The 12,667-nt window shown below is 43.0% G+C and overlaps 1 protein-coding gene across 2 annotated transcripts; it reads right to left on the bottom strand.

Annotated features, from left to right (window-relative positions):
* Positions 1-2,100: 2,100 nt before the first annotated feature.
* Positions 2,101-11,873, bottom strand: LOC103124802 (zinc finger protein 396). 2 transcript variants are annotated; one of them, XM_007535559.3, is made up of 4 exons: positions 11,775-11,873; positions 8,735-9,222; positions 8,317-8,461; positions 2,101-4,262 (listed from the first exon to the last, which is right to left on the bottom strand). In XM_007535559.3, the coding sequence occupies exons 2-4, from the start codon at positions 9,152-9,154 to the stop codon at positions 3,805-3,807; spliced, it is 1,023 nt and encodes a 340-aa protein (XP_007535621.1). In that variant the 5' UTR covers positions 9,155-9,222; positions 11,775-11,873; the 3' UTR covers positions 2,101-3,804. The 2 variants fall into 2 exon arrangements, with proteins under 2 accessions (XP_007535621.1, XP_060029722.1); XM_060173739.1 differs by having other exon boundaries at positions 8,735-9,225; positions 11,775-11,834.
* Between the last annotated feature and the right edge of the window lie 794 nt (positions 11,874-12,667).

Raw genomic sequence — 12,667 nt, 5'->3', positions numbered from 1 at the left:
TAGGTTTTTTGATATATGCTTTTGGAAGTTGCTTTGAGGAAGTTCCCTTCTGTTACAAACAAAATTTGAGAGGGAGGTCTAGAGGTTTCCCATGTGTCTCCTGCCATTACACAAGCACACTCCCCTGCTGTCAGCACCACTCACTAGAATGTACTTACAGTTGTATATCAGAATCATTGTCTAAGGGCCTACTCATGATTTTTATATTCTGTGGATCTGAGTAAATGTACCTATCACTATGGTGTCGTTCTGAGTATCTTCACCATTAAAAAACATTCTCTGTGCTCTGCCTGTTCATCTCTCCTTCCTTTCCCAACTCTTGACTACTAATCTTTCTATCCTCCATAGTTTAATTTTTTTCCAGGAAGTCATGTAGTTGTAATCATGTAGTTTTTGCTTTTTATTTTTAGATTGACTTCTTTCACTTAGGACGTATTTAGGATTTCACCACATACTTTTATGGCTTGGTGGGTCAATTCTTTTTAGATTAAAATATTTCATTGTCTGAATGTACCAGGATTTATGTATCCATAACTCAGAACTGATCTCAGCTATGGACATCTGGGTTATTTTGAGGTTTGGCAATTATGAAGAAAGATGTTATAAATACCAGTGTGCTGGCTATTATGTAGACATTGATTTTTGTACACCTTGGCTAAATACAAGGAACATGATAACTTATTGGTATGGTAGGAGTATGTTCAGATTTGTAAGAAAGTGTCAAACTGTCTTTCAACATGGTCTGAAAACTTGGTGTTTCCACCAGCAAAGAATGAGAGTTCATGAGGTTCCTTATCTTCACCAGCACTTTGCTACTATCAGTGTTTTGGATTTGGGTGTAAAGTGAACTGTAGGTTTTTATTGGTTATTTTAAAACTCTAGATTTTATGATATATGCTTTTGATTGCTTTGAGAGGAAGTTCCCTTCTATTATTATCATAAGCAACAGCTGAATTTTGTCAAGCACTTTTTCTGCCTCCACTGATATATTTTTTTTCTTCTTATAACTATTAGTCTGGTGTATTATTTTATTTTTAAAATTTTTCCTTTTTTTTCCTTTTCTGATAAAGACTGAGAAAAAAAAACAGATGGCAAGAAAAAAAGAAGGGATGAGAAATACCTGCAGCACTGCTCCACTGGTCAAGAAGCTTCCCTCCCCTTCAGGTGGGGACCAGGGGCTTGAACTCGGGACCAGGTGTATGATATCTGTGGTCTATTAGGTGTTCCACTGCCTGTCATCTCTTACTACTTCATTCTTCTCAAAGTCGTTCATCCTATGACGCATCTTTGGGACTACAGTTGTAATTTAATTAAAAAAAAAAAAATTGTGGGCAGGGTGAATAGCATAGTGGCTACGCAGAGACTCTAGTGCCTGAGGCTCCAAAGTCCTAGGTTCAATCCTCCGCACCACCATACACCAGAGCTGAGCAGTGCTCTGGTTAAAATAAATAAATAAATATAGTGTGATAACAATAATGCCATGGTGGGAAGGGGGTGTATGAAGCTTTACAAGTGGTAAAAGTATCTGCAGGTTTTTCTTTCTCTTTCATTCTCCTTCCCCTCTCAATTTCTCTCTGTCCTCTCAAATAAAAGGGGAGGGAAAGTTACTTTACTGAGAGTCCAACCAGAGTACCACTCAGTTCTAGGACATGGCAGTGTTATTGAACTTGGGGCCTCTGAGGCCTTAGGAATGTTAGCAAGTCCTGTGTTGCCACTGAGCTTCCTACCCAGCCCCAGAAACTCTCCTGATAGAAGGCTTATGAACAGTGATGGAGGACTGATCCAGCTTCTTAAGTGAATAGAAAGTAAAGGGGACGTATCAATAGTTAATACTGAAAGCTGTGATGAAGGAAAATTCATAGAACAGCACCGATTTTGTTTTGGAGTATTCAGTTCCTGTGGGGATTAGTCAACCTAGTGGAAGTGCAGATGCTACACTCGTCTATATCAAGGCCGGTTCACCCTGGAATTCTCCTCAGAGAAGCTGGCATTTTTTACTTTTAGGGAAACTACACAAGTGCAAGATAACTCAAAGTACAAAGGGAGGAAGAATCTTTTAAAGCTGACAGCAACAACTGAAGGCAAACACTTCCCTACCAATCTTGATTTAATTTCTGTATTTTATTCGCCATGGCACAGAAGAAACAGTTCTTCCAGAGTTAAGTAGTGATCTGCAGTACACATTACCTTTGAAGTACCTGCTGCTTTACTAAATGGCTTGTTCCTCTTTTCAATGATACAAAGAATGACTCACCCCAAATAAAAACCCTTAACATTTTAATAACTGCAAAATACAAAACCTAATATGTATTTGTAAGCACAAGAACCACAAAATATAATCACTATCAGAAGATGATATAGTTACACTTTGGATTCATCTCTCCTTTGCCAATCTTATACGAATGAAGCAGAACAAAGTTAAGTCCACTTTTTTTTTCTGGAGTTACTCTAACCACTAGTTATTGCTGAATTTTCTGTTAATGAAATGTTTACATTTCATGAGAAACCCATCTGGACAAAGGAGTTCACTGTAAGAATCCTCTCCTCCCTCCAGGGATTTTTCACTCCCAGTAATTACCACTATGTTCCATGACTGCAACTACATGAGAAACACAATTCACACTCTCCCAAAATACACTGGGGTCTTAGCAAGATTCTCTGGGAAAGGAATACTTGTTTATGATCAGAGTTATTTTAACGGCATTCAACTCATTTTTAAGAATCTGAAGTACATATGGTCAAAACTTCAGTTGACTCTTGACATTTAACTTTAGTCATGTACTGATTTGCACAAGAGCACTAAAATCTAGAGTCTCACTTTGTGACAGCATGTCTAAAAACTTGGGTTACTAACCATGCATAATACCCTTCCAAAGGGCCGTTTGGGACGTCTGAAATGTGTTCACAGCTGATCTATGCCAGAAAGGAGGCGATGAACACTGCTAGAGCTTTTCTTTTCCTGGTAGGCTTCTCTAGTACATGTTGTAATTGCTAATGATTATTAATGAGAAATCTTTTTTTCATCTCCCTTCTTTTTATATTAAGGTAAGTAGAGTCAGTCCTGCTTATCAAACATTCCTATATTTATGTCCCTCCTTGAATACAGGTAGATGCCTGATGTTTTCCTTCAACAAGGATTGCTATTTCCAAATAACACCATAATGGGAATTGCCTTTTTTTTTCCCCCCTACTCAAGAAATTACATAGCATTAGCTATGTGTAGGCTTTGGTGAGTTTTCACAAGACTAAGTCCCCTTACTCACCTGCCTCCTAACAATGACCCTGGACATTTCAGTCTAGGTCTGAGGTACATATTCTTTGGGCCTCCAGTGCCCTATTCTCTATTTTGAATCTGACAACAGACAAAGAAATGGGAAAGTTTCAAAAATGGCTTAAACTCTTGGCCTGAGAATACCAGTGCTTAGGTTACAAAATGGAGGAGACTGTCAATTTTGATAGTAGTTCACATATTCCTTCTCAACTGGGAAAATATAACCATCCAAATAGGGACATACTCATTATTTATATTAATAATGGAAACAGTAGAATATGTCCGAAAATGCTTTTTCAAGAGCTACTCACAGGATGGAAAATCTGAATTAGCTTCAGAAGCTACAACACCTGAACTGAAAAGCAGAAAAGCAAACAATGCTGACAGAAGATGTCAGGCATTCTCCTGTGGCTTTTATAACCTTTGAGAGGAAACTGGCTCCCACTGAAACCACCCATTTACACCAGAGGAGTCTTTGTACCTCGTTGTCTCTTCCCCTGATGAAAAAGCTCTTAGTAAGTGTTTTTATTCTCTTACAAGACCGAGGGGACTTTTTCTTTAGTGTGTCTTTTCCGATGTCTAAAAAGATTGGAGCTCTGACTAAAGGCTTTCCCACATTCGTGACACTTGTAGGGTCTTTCCCCGGTGTGGATCCTTCGATGCTGGATCAGGCTTGCACTTCGGCTGAAAGCCTTTGCACACTCGTCACAAGCATAAGGTCTCTCTCCACTGTGGATTCGCTGGTGCAGGATAAGGGCTGAACTTTGACTGAAGATCTTGCCACACTCATCACACTTGTGTTGCTTTTTTCCTGAAGGGTTTCCCTGTCTTCTTTCAAACCTGCCATCTTGTTCACAGGTTCTTTTATATGTGAGATTCTGAGAAGCACTGATATGAAGAGTGTCAGGGACATCATGATGTGGTTCTATGCCTGCAGAAGTCCTTTGCCTTGAAGCTGACGTCTCATTTATAGCTCTGGCAGTGTCTCTGTCTGAAACAATATACAGAAAAGCAAATGTCACTGTTGATCTGCTCAGAAAGAAAGGGGAAGAGAATGATCGAAATGAGCTGGCTAGCATGTTTCTAAATAGCATCACAATGTACAAGATGGAAAAGGGTAAAGAGGAAACACTGAGACAATCATGAATCAAAAGGGAAGGTCAATATACCGAGGAGGCAATCAATTGGGAAAATTAAAAGCTCAATGCAAAAGACAGAATGGTGAGTAGGGGGCAAAGCAGTGGCATACCTAACGCATGTGCAAGGCCCTTGGCTTGGTCCCTGGCATCACATGAGAGTAACAGTGACAAAAATGAGGCAGAACTCCCTGGATGATTAAGTTGTGCTTTGCTGCCCAATACCTCCCCCCAAGTTTCTTATATGAAAAACTGGACTGAGTAGTTGGCTAGGCAGTAGAGTGCATATATGAGACCCTGAGTTTAACCTACACCACATTTAAAAAATTATCAAGATGCATACAGGATGATCTCACTTGTAGAACTTAAGAAACAACAAAAAAGGAAATACAGGGTAAAACTTGAACTGGGTTTGGTGTATTGCAACAAGGCAAAGGACTCTGGGGAAAGAGGGCAGGGAGGGGGTCGGAGGGTTGGGAGAATGGGGTCCTGGTGCCTGATGACAGAAAAGGACCTAATCAGGAGGTAGCAGTATTTTGCAGACACCTATCATGAAGTAAGAAATTTTATCCCTGTGTCAACAACTGTACTGTAAACCATTAACCCCTAGCATGATTTTAAAAATTATCAAGGATAGTACAAAATACCAAATTATAAAGAATTTACACTCTCTGTCTCTTTTACATTAACAGTTGAACAGTATTACTGGTTCAAACAAATATATATATATATGTGTATATATATATGTATATTAAGGATTCTATGTAAAATTCATTTTTTTAAATCTTTATTGGGGAACTAAGGGTTACAGTCGACAGTAAAATATAGTAGTTTGTACATATGTAACATTTCTCAGTTTTCCACATAATAGTTAACCCCCACTAGGTCTTCCTCTGGCATCACAAATTCATTTTTTTAAGTTCAAACTCCTAAGTGACTACAATGTCTAACTACTACGATCAAAATTGTGACATTTAACCCTTGACTGCAGAGACCAATGTCATTTAAAGACAGGTTGACGTTGACAGGACATGGCATGGGATTGTGTGGTTCTATTTAACTCACTCTCTCTGACTTCTGTTGCAAAATTCTGGGTGTTCTATTTCATGCTTCTACACATCTTTTCACGCCGTAGGGAAAGTTTCTGTGAGGACGTGCATAAATAGACCATGTGTTTTTTCCACCAATACTTGGAGCCCAGAATCTGTCTCTGAGGTCAGTTACTACTTTTGTAGTCACCACTGAAGAGTGTCATTGAGATAACAGGGTTTCCCTTCTTATATGTTGGAATATAAAACCGGTCTCATACCTCCCCCCTCTCCAATTTACTCAAGGTAACTACTACAGTGGAGGAGTTAAGTGTCCAATATAAACCTCTTGGGATCAGCTACTTGTTAAGAGTAAGAAATTGGGAGTCGGGAGGTAGCGCAGCAGGTTAAGCACAGGTGGCACAAAGCGCAAGGACCAGCTTAAGAACCCCGGTTCGAGCCCCCGGCTCCCCACCTGCAGGGGAGTCGCTTCACAGGCAGAGAAGCAGGTCTGCAGGTGTCTATCTTTCTCTCCCCCTCTCTGCCTTCCCCTCCTCTCTCCATTTCTCTCTGTCCTATCCAACAAGGACGACATCAATAATAACTATGACAACAATGAAAAACAACAAGGGCAACAAAAGGGAATAAATATTAAAAAAAAGAGTAAGAAATCTTTTCTAGAAATTGTATAGGGACTAGTGTTCTATTTTCAAAATTACTCTCTAAAATTTTATATTCTCCTTTTATCAAAATTCTGTTGAAAAAACTCTAACCTTGCTTAGCAGATCAGTCATCTCTGGAGGCCACCTAGAAGCAGTGGCTCTTCCTATTTGGCTACCATTTTACCCAGGGTAATCATCTAGAAAAAGAGACTGCTCAAATGTCACTTAGTCAGAGAAGCCTTCTCTACCATTCCATTTCATAAGATCTTTTCTTCTGTCTTTCTTCCTTGTCTGTTTTGCTTTCTCTCCACAGTAGTTATTATTACTATTATTATTATTATTATTATTAGTAGTAGTAGTAGTAGTAGTAGTAGTAGTATCTGCAAAGAAAGAACAGACTGCTAAGCCAGTTATTTGGAGTGCTTCTGTAAAAGTGATGGTAAGAGCAACAGAGGCCAATTGAAGATTAAGAGAAACCTTCAGAGCACAGAGCTCAATGAGAGAGAAAAATCAGCTCCACAACACTATGAGTCACTTTGACTTTAGATCCCACTAGCGATGGAACAAGAAAGTAACAGAAAAGGATAGTGCAGACCAGCAGGCTTTCTACTGTGACCCTGGAGTCCTCAGAAGGGCTGCAGTTTTAACTGAAGGTAGAAGAGGAAAGATGGAGACCAAGTGAGAGTTCTTGTGGGCTGAGTCTGCTGGTTCCTACTTTAGTCAGAGTACTGGGTTTTCTTTAGTTTTTTTAAAAATATTTATTTATTTCAGAAATAGAGCAAGGGAGAATGAAGTGAGAGGAAGGCCAAAGCAGCATTCTAGCAAACAGTGCTAGGAGCAAAACTTGGAACCCTATGCTTAGAAGTCCTAAGTTCTACCATTATGACACCTCTTGGACTGTTGAGTTTTCTCTCACTCTTTCAACTCTTTCAACTCATTTCATTAATTTTATTATTTATTTATTTTATAGAAAGAGAGTCGGGCAGTAGTGCACTGGGTTAAGCACAGCTGGCACAAAGTGCAAGGACTGGCGTAAGGATCCTGGTTCGAGCCCCCGGCTCCCCACCTGCAGGGGAGTTGCTTCACAGGTGGTGAAGCAGGTCTGCAGGTGTCTATCTTTCTCTCTTCCTGTCTTCCCCTCCTCTCTCCATTTCTCTGTCCTATCCAACAACATCATCAATAACAGCAACAAAAATAACTATAAAAATAAAACAACAAGGGTAACAAGTAGTCCGGGAGGTGGCGCAGTGGTAAAGCTTTGGATTCTCAAGCAGGAGGTCCTGAGTTTGATCCCCGGCAGTACATGTACCAGAGTGATATCTGGTTCTTTCTCTCTCCTCCTATCTTTCTTGCTGGTAAATAAAAATCTTAAAAAAAAAAAAAAAAGGGCAACAAAAGGGAATAAATAAAAAAATAAATATAAAAAAAGAGTGAGAGAGAGAGAGAGAAACTGAGAAGGGAGGGGAGATAGAGAGAAAAAGGGACAGAAAGACACCTACAGCCTTGCTTTACCAGTTGGAGATCAGGGGCTTAAACCTAGGTCCTTGCACACTGTTAATGAGAGCGCTTAACCAGGTGCACCACCACCTGGCCACACTGAGTTTTCTTTAATCTGTTTTATATATTGAATTCCTTATAAAATTCATTTGAGAAAGGGACCACACTGTTTTTAAAAGGCTTGAAAATTCTGATGGTGATTTCAATTTTTTAAAAACCAGAACACTGTTTAGCTCTGGCTTATAGTGATGTGGGTGGTTGAACATGGGACTTCTGGTGCCCCGTGCATGAAAATCTTTTGGATTAAAAGCTTTTTTTTTAGGGGAAACAGCTTAATGGTTATGCAAAAATTATTCTCATGCCTGAGGCTCCAGGACCCAGGCTCAATCCTTGAACCACCATAAGCTAGAACTGAGTGGTGCTCTGGTAAAACAAACAACCAGACAAATAAAAACTAAAACTAAAAGCTTTTACAATTTTTAAGATTTTTTTCTCCTGGAGAGATGACTGGGTAGGGTGTAGGACTTTTATGCACGAGGCCCTGGGCTTGAGCCCTAGCACCACATATGCTCAGGATCACTTGAGCTCTGCCATCAGGAAAGAGTGGAAGTTCTCACAGAAACAGGCTGGAGAGATCTGAGACTTCTTATAAAAGTAGCTGAGATGTTTGCAAAGCACTGAGGGGGTCATAGTGAGCCCCCCACTGTGAAGTGAATCCTCACCATTGTGTCTTAAGGACTGATGCTCCCTTGAAGTCCACTGCAGCTGCTGCTTTTCAGTCTTGAGCTGGCTACTTGGCAACTCCTGAGCAATTTCCCAAGGTGCTAGTTTCTCTGCAAGCAACTCCTCATTATGTACAAAAAGGACCTGGAAGAAATCAGACATAACTAAGGCACTCAGGCTGGAACTTAATGATAAAATAACAAAGAAGACTGTATGGAAAATATCTGGGGACACAGGGAAAGGGAGGACACAAGCAGAGAGTCATGGTTTGTCGTTTAGCACAGCTCTAACTAAGTGCATTCACCAGGTCACACATCCCACTGTGCTGAGTGGGAGGATGGCTACAGAGTTCCACACCCCCAGCTCCCTCCATTCCAAGTGCTTCTGACTGATTGCTTTTCCCCACAGACTCCTCACCTGCTCTGCTGGCCCATCAAGCTCTCTCTCCAGCTCCTCCAGCATAGTCACTGCCTCCTCTGCGTTCTCTGGGTGATGCTCCTGCAGCCAGGCCTGCAGCTCCTCGGGCAGGATGGCAAGAAACTGCTCCAGCACCAGCAGCTCCAGGATCTGCTCCTTGGTGTGCACCTCCGGCCTCAGCCACCGTCTGCACAGCTCCTGTAGTCTGCTCAGGGCCTCCCGGGGCCCAGGGGAGTCTTGGTAGCCAAACTGCCTGAAGCGCTGTCGACAGGTCTCTGGGTTGCAGTAGCTGCTCCAGTGGAAGTGGGAGTCCAGATCACTCGTCTGCTCCTTTTCATTCATTGTCACAAGTTGAATGTTGTCAGGCTGTTCTGAGGTTTGTCCATGGAGTGCTGACGATTTTCTCAATTCTGTAGACATTTGGCTGGGTCCCAACAAGCACAGAATCTCTAGGCCTGGATCTTCAACAAGGTGAAACTTTATGGATGCTGCTTAATTATGATTACAAGTGGAAAGAGGACAAAGACAACAACTTCTTAGAATACTAATGTTAGGAACACAACAATGTATAGAGAGTACTGTCCTTAGTCTTAACATAAGCCATGCTTTCAAAGAATACATTCTTCTTCTGAGACTCACTAATTCAGAAGCAGAAACAACTCCCAATTTATTTTAAAGTTGCCCCTACAAGGCTATCATAAAGAGATAGTCCAAGATTGCATAGGATCTCCTGGAGAACAAAACTAAAGGAAGGCTGATCAAAGTTATAACTTGGGAAAAGGTTCAAAGAGTCAATTCAGATTATCTAGTTTGCTGCAAAGGGATCTAATGAACTGGCTTGGGAGAAAAGTGTTTTTTTTTCTTTCTGTCAATTTTTTCAATGTTTACAAGTGAATCATTCAAAAGAAAAATTCTGTAATTTTCTCCATCTAAATGTATTTCCATTTCTTGCCATCTATTACATCTCTTAAGCCCTCAGTCCCCACCTGTAGGAAGGAAGCTTTGAGACTGGTGAAGCCATGCTGCAGATGTCTGTTTCTTTCCCTTTCTATCTCCCCCTCTCAAATTCTGGCTATCTCTAGCCGATAAATAAATGAAGATTAAAAAAGAATATTTAGCTTGTCCTGATTTTCAGCATTATAAACTAATGCTAGGAGAAACATCTTCACAAATATATATGTTTTTTCTTTTCAAATGTTTTTTTCTTCCATGTAAATCCTCAAGGCATGCCCCAAGGTTTCAGCTTATTAAGTCTAAATTAGAAGAGCAGGAAACTGTCTTGCTGTGTGTCACCAACTAAATTGCAGAAAAGACAGTGACAACAGCAGCATTGTGATATATGAAAGCAACAATTTCTCCCAGCAGCAGCATTTTATCAGGAAGTAGATGAGAAGATCCTTTTCTTTTTTTTTTTTTCTTCCTCCTCCAGGGTTATTGCTGGGCTCGGTGCCTGCACCATGAATCCACTGCTCCTGGAGGCCATTTTTCCCCCCTTTTGTTGCCCTTGTTGTAGCTTCGTTGTGGTTATTATTATTGCCCTTGTTGACGCAATTCTTTGTTGGATAGGACAGAGAGAAATGGAGAGAGGAGGGGAAGACAGAGAAGGGGAGAGAAAGATAGACACCTGCAGACCTGCTTCACCGCCTGTGAAGCGACTCCCCTGCAGGTGGGGAGCTGGGGGCTCGAACCGGGATCCTTACGCTGGTTCCTGCGCTTTGCGCCACATGCGCTTAACCCACTGCGCCACCGCCCGACCCCCGAGAAGATCCTTTTCATGGCATCACTTTTTAGTACGTTTCACTAGTAATTGATTAAAAATATCTTACATGTGCCTTTATCTTTCCTTTTTGTGCGGTCTATCATTTTTCCCCCACTTCATCCAGCACGATTCTGGATGAAGGTACTGGCACTGAAGATACAAGGTGATCTGAACAGTAGGTTTCATTGAGTTTATATTCTAGTAGTGAAACAATAAAGCTACCAGAGTGGTCCAGGAGGTGGCGCAGTAGATAAAGCATGACTCTAAAGTTTGAGGTCCTGAGTTCAACCCCTGGCAGCACATGTAGCAGACTGATGTTTGGTTCTTTCTCTCTGTGTTCCTATCTTTCTCATTAATAAATAAAACCTAAAAAAACAAACAAACAAACAAAACCCAGTAAAGCTACCAGATTAACAGGATACCTTTACACAGCGGGTGTTCTACGCAGCAAGTTGTTAACAGCTGGCTCAGAGAGGTTATGTGCCGCACTATTTAAAGAACCTTACCAAATACAAAACTCACTTAGATCTCACAAAAAAACTTTGGCTTCCCCCCTTTTCTTTTCTCCATCCCCATGCCGTAGTTTAGGAAACTGCCCTAATTAACGGTCAATTACAGTGACAAAGGGCAAAGGGAGAGAATCCGATGGAGTCCAGGCCATCCAGGCTCAACCACGGAGGCTCAAGGCAGGAGAGCCAGCTCCGAGCTGGAGGCGCTGGGCCCGCGGATGCGGAGACCCGAGCGGCGGGAAGGTCTGCGCCCACCAGCGCGAAGCCAAGGGGTGGGTGTGGGGGGGCTCCACTGAGGGACCCGAAACTGAAGCAGCGCCTGCAAGTCACAGGGGCAAAAGTGGTGTCCAGCAGGCACTACCAGCCACAGGGACTTTTTGTGCAGAGCAACGAAGCCGTTCTGGGGGGAAGGGCAGGAGTCTGACTCCAGGGGCCTCTCTGGGGCCCCTTCAAATGGCGCCCCTCCCTGGAGCGCCCCCAGATCTCTCCAGCTCCCTCAGGAACGCAGGTGTTGAGGGAGGGTGTTAGGACGCGTGGAGAGCCGAGAGGGGGGCATGAGCTGGGTTGCGGGGAGGCAGCTGCCGCGGGGACAAAGGGGGCCCTCGGGGAAGCGCGGTGGGGGGCTGCAAGGAGCAAAGGTGCAAAAAAGGGGTGTGTGGGGCAAGGGGGGGTGGCCGCTGCGAGGCGGTGCCTGACCCCGCGATCACCTCCTCCGCACCTTAGGGGAAAGCTGCCTGCGGCCTTGGGGCGCAGCAGAGGCCTAGACTCTCACCTCCAGGTCGGGAAAGACCACCCCAGGTTGCAGAAGAAGACCGGGTGGCGCCCCGCTCCCAGCCGCTTCCGGTCCCCGCGGTGGTGGGGGCGGGACCGGGGTGGCGGAGTGGTTGTCATGGAGACAAGCCAACCCAGCTGCTAGTGCGGAGGGGAAGAGGCGGACCCCCAGAAGTGGGAATCCAGCTGCCAGGCGGCCCCCTTCAAATAAACCCGGCATGTTCCTCCAAGTGCTTTAACTTATTTCTTTTAATCCAGTCTATCCCGCACAGAAGTTTATTTCCATTTTACAAAAAGTCCCATGGTTCTGTGACAAGGTCACACATAAATAGGAAGATGCAGTGCTATCTTTTTAAAACTATCTTTATTTATTTATTGGATAGAGATAGCCAGAAAGGCGGTGATAGAAAGGGAGAGAGAGACCTGCAGCACTGCTTCACCACTCGCAAAGCTTTCCGCTTGCAGGTGGGAAACCGGGGCTTGAATCCAGGTTCTTGCGTTTTGTAACATGTGCGCTCAACCAGGTGAGCCACCACCGGCCCCAGTGCTTTCTATTTTTAAACACATTATTCCGACGTCCCCCCACCCGCCACCAAGACCTTCCGTGCTTATGCCCCAACATTGAGCATTGGAGTTCTAGAAATAGGTTTGAAAACCCACCATCACCCTATTTCACAGGACAGCAAGGCATCCCTTTGGTCCTGGGCTCCCTGGTTCATGATATCTATCCATAAAGAAAGCAAGGTAATCAGCTTTCTAGAAGAATTTAATGAAGAGCCAGATCCAGGCTGCCAGACACCTAACCTGTTGTAGAGCCAGATGTTGTAGTGCGCGGGCCACAGAGAAGAGAGAGAGGGGGTCCTGAACGAAGAGGAAACACAAATCTTTATTCGC

Source organism: Erinaceus europaeus, chromosome 15, assembly GCF_950295315.1.
Source record: "Erinaceus europaeus chromosome 15, mEriEur2.1, whole genome shotgun sequence".
Taxonomy (NCBI): domain Eukaryota; kingdom Metazoa; phylum Chordata; class Mammalia; order Eulipotyphla; family Erinaceidae; genus Erinaceus; species Erinaceus europaeus.
Note: the sequence above shows the minus strand (reverse complement) of the source record. Positions and strands in the feature narration are given on the sequence as shown.

What these genes read in the sequence shown, in the direction of transcription:
- LOC103124802 (XM_007535559.3), bottom strand. Translation starts at nt 9,154, where the DNA reads ATGTCTACAGAATTGAGAAAATCGTCAGCACTCCATGGACAAACCTCA. An exon ending in TTGATGGGCCAGCAGAGCAG is followed by an intron (nt 8,462 to 8,734) that starts GTGAGGAGTCTG and finishes GATTTCTTCCAG; the next exon opens with GTCCTTTTTGTACATAATGA. An exon ending in TCAGTCCTTAAGACACAATG is followed by an intron (nt 4,263 to 8,316) that starts GTGAGGATTCAC and finishes ATATTGTTTCAG; the next exon opens with ACAGAGACACTGCCAGAGCT.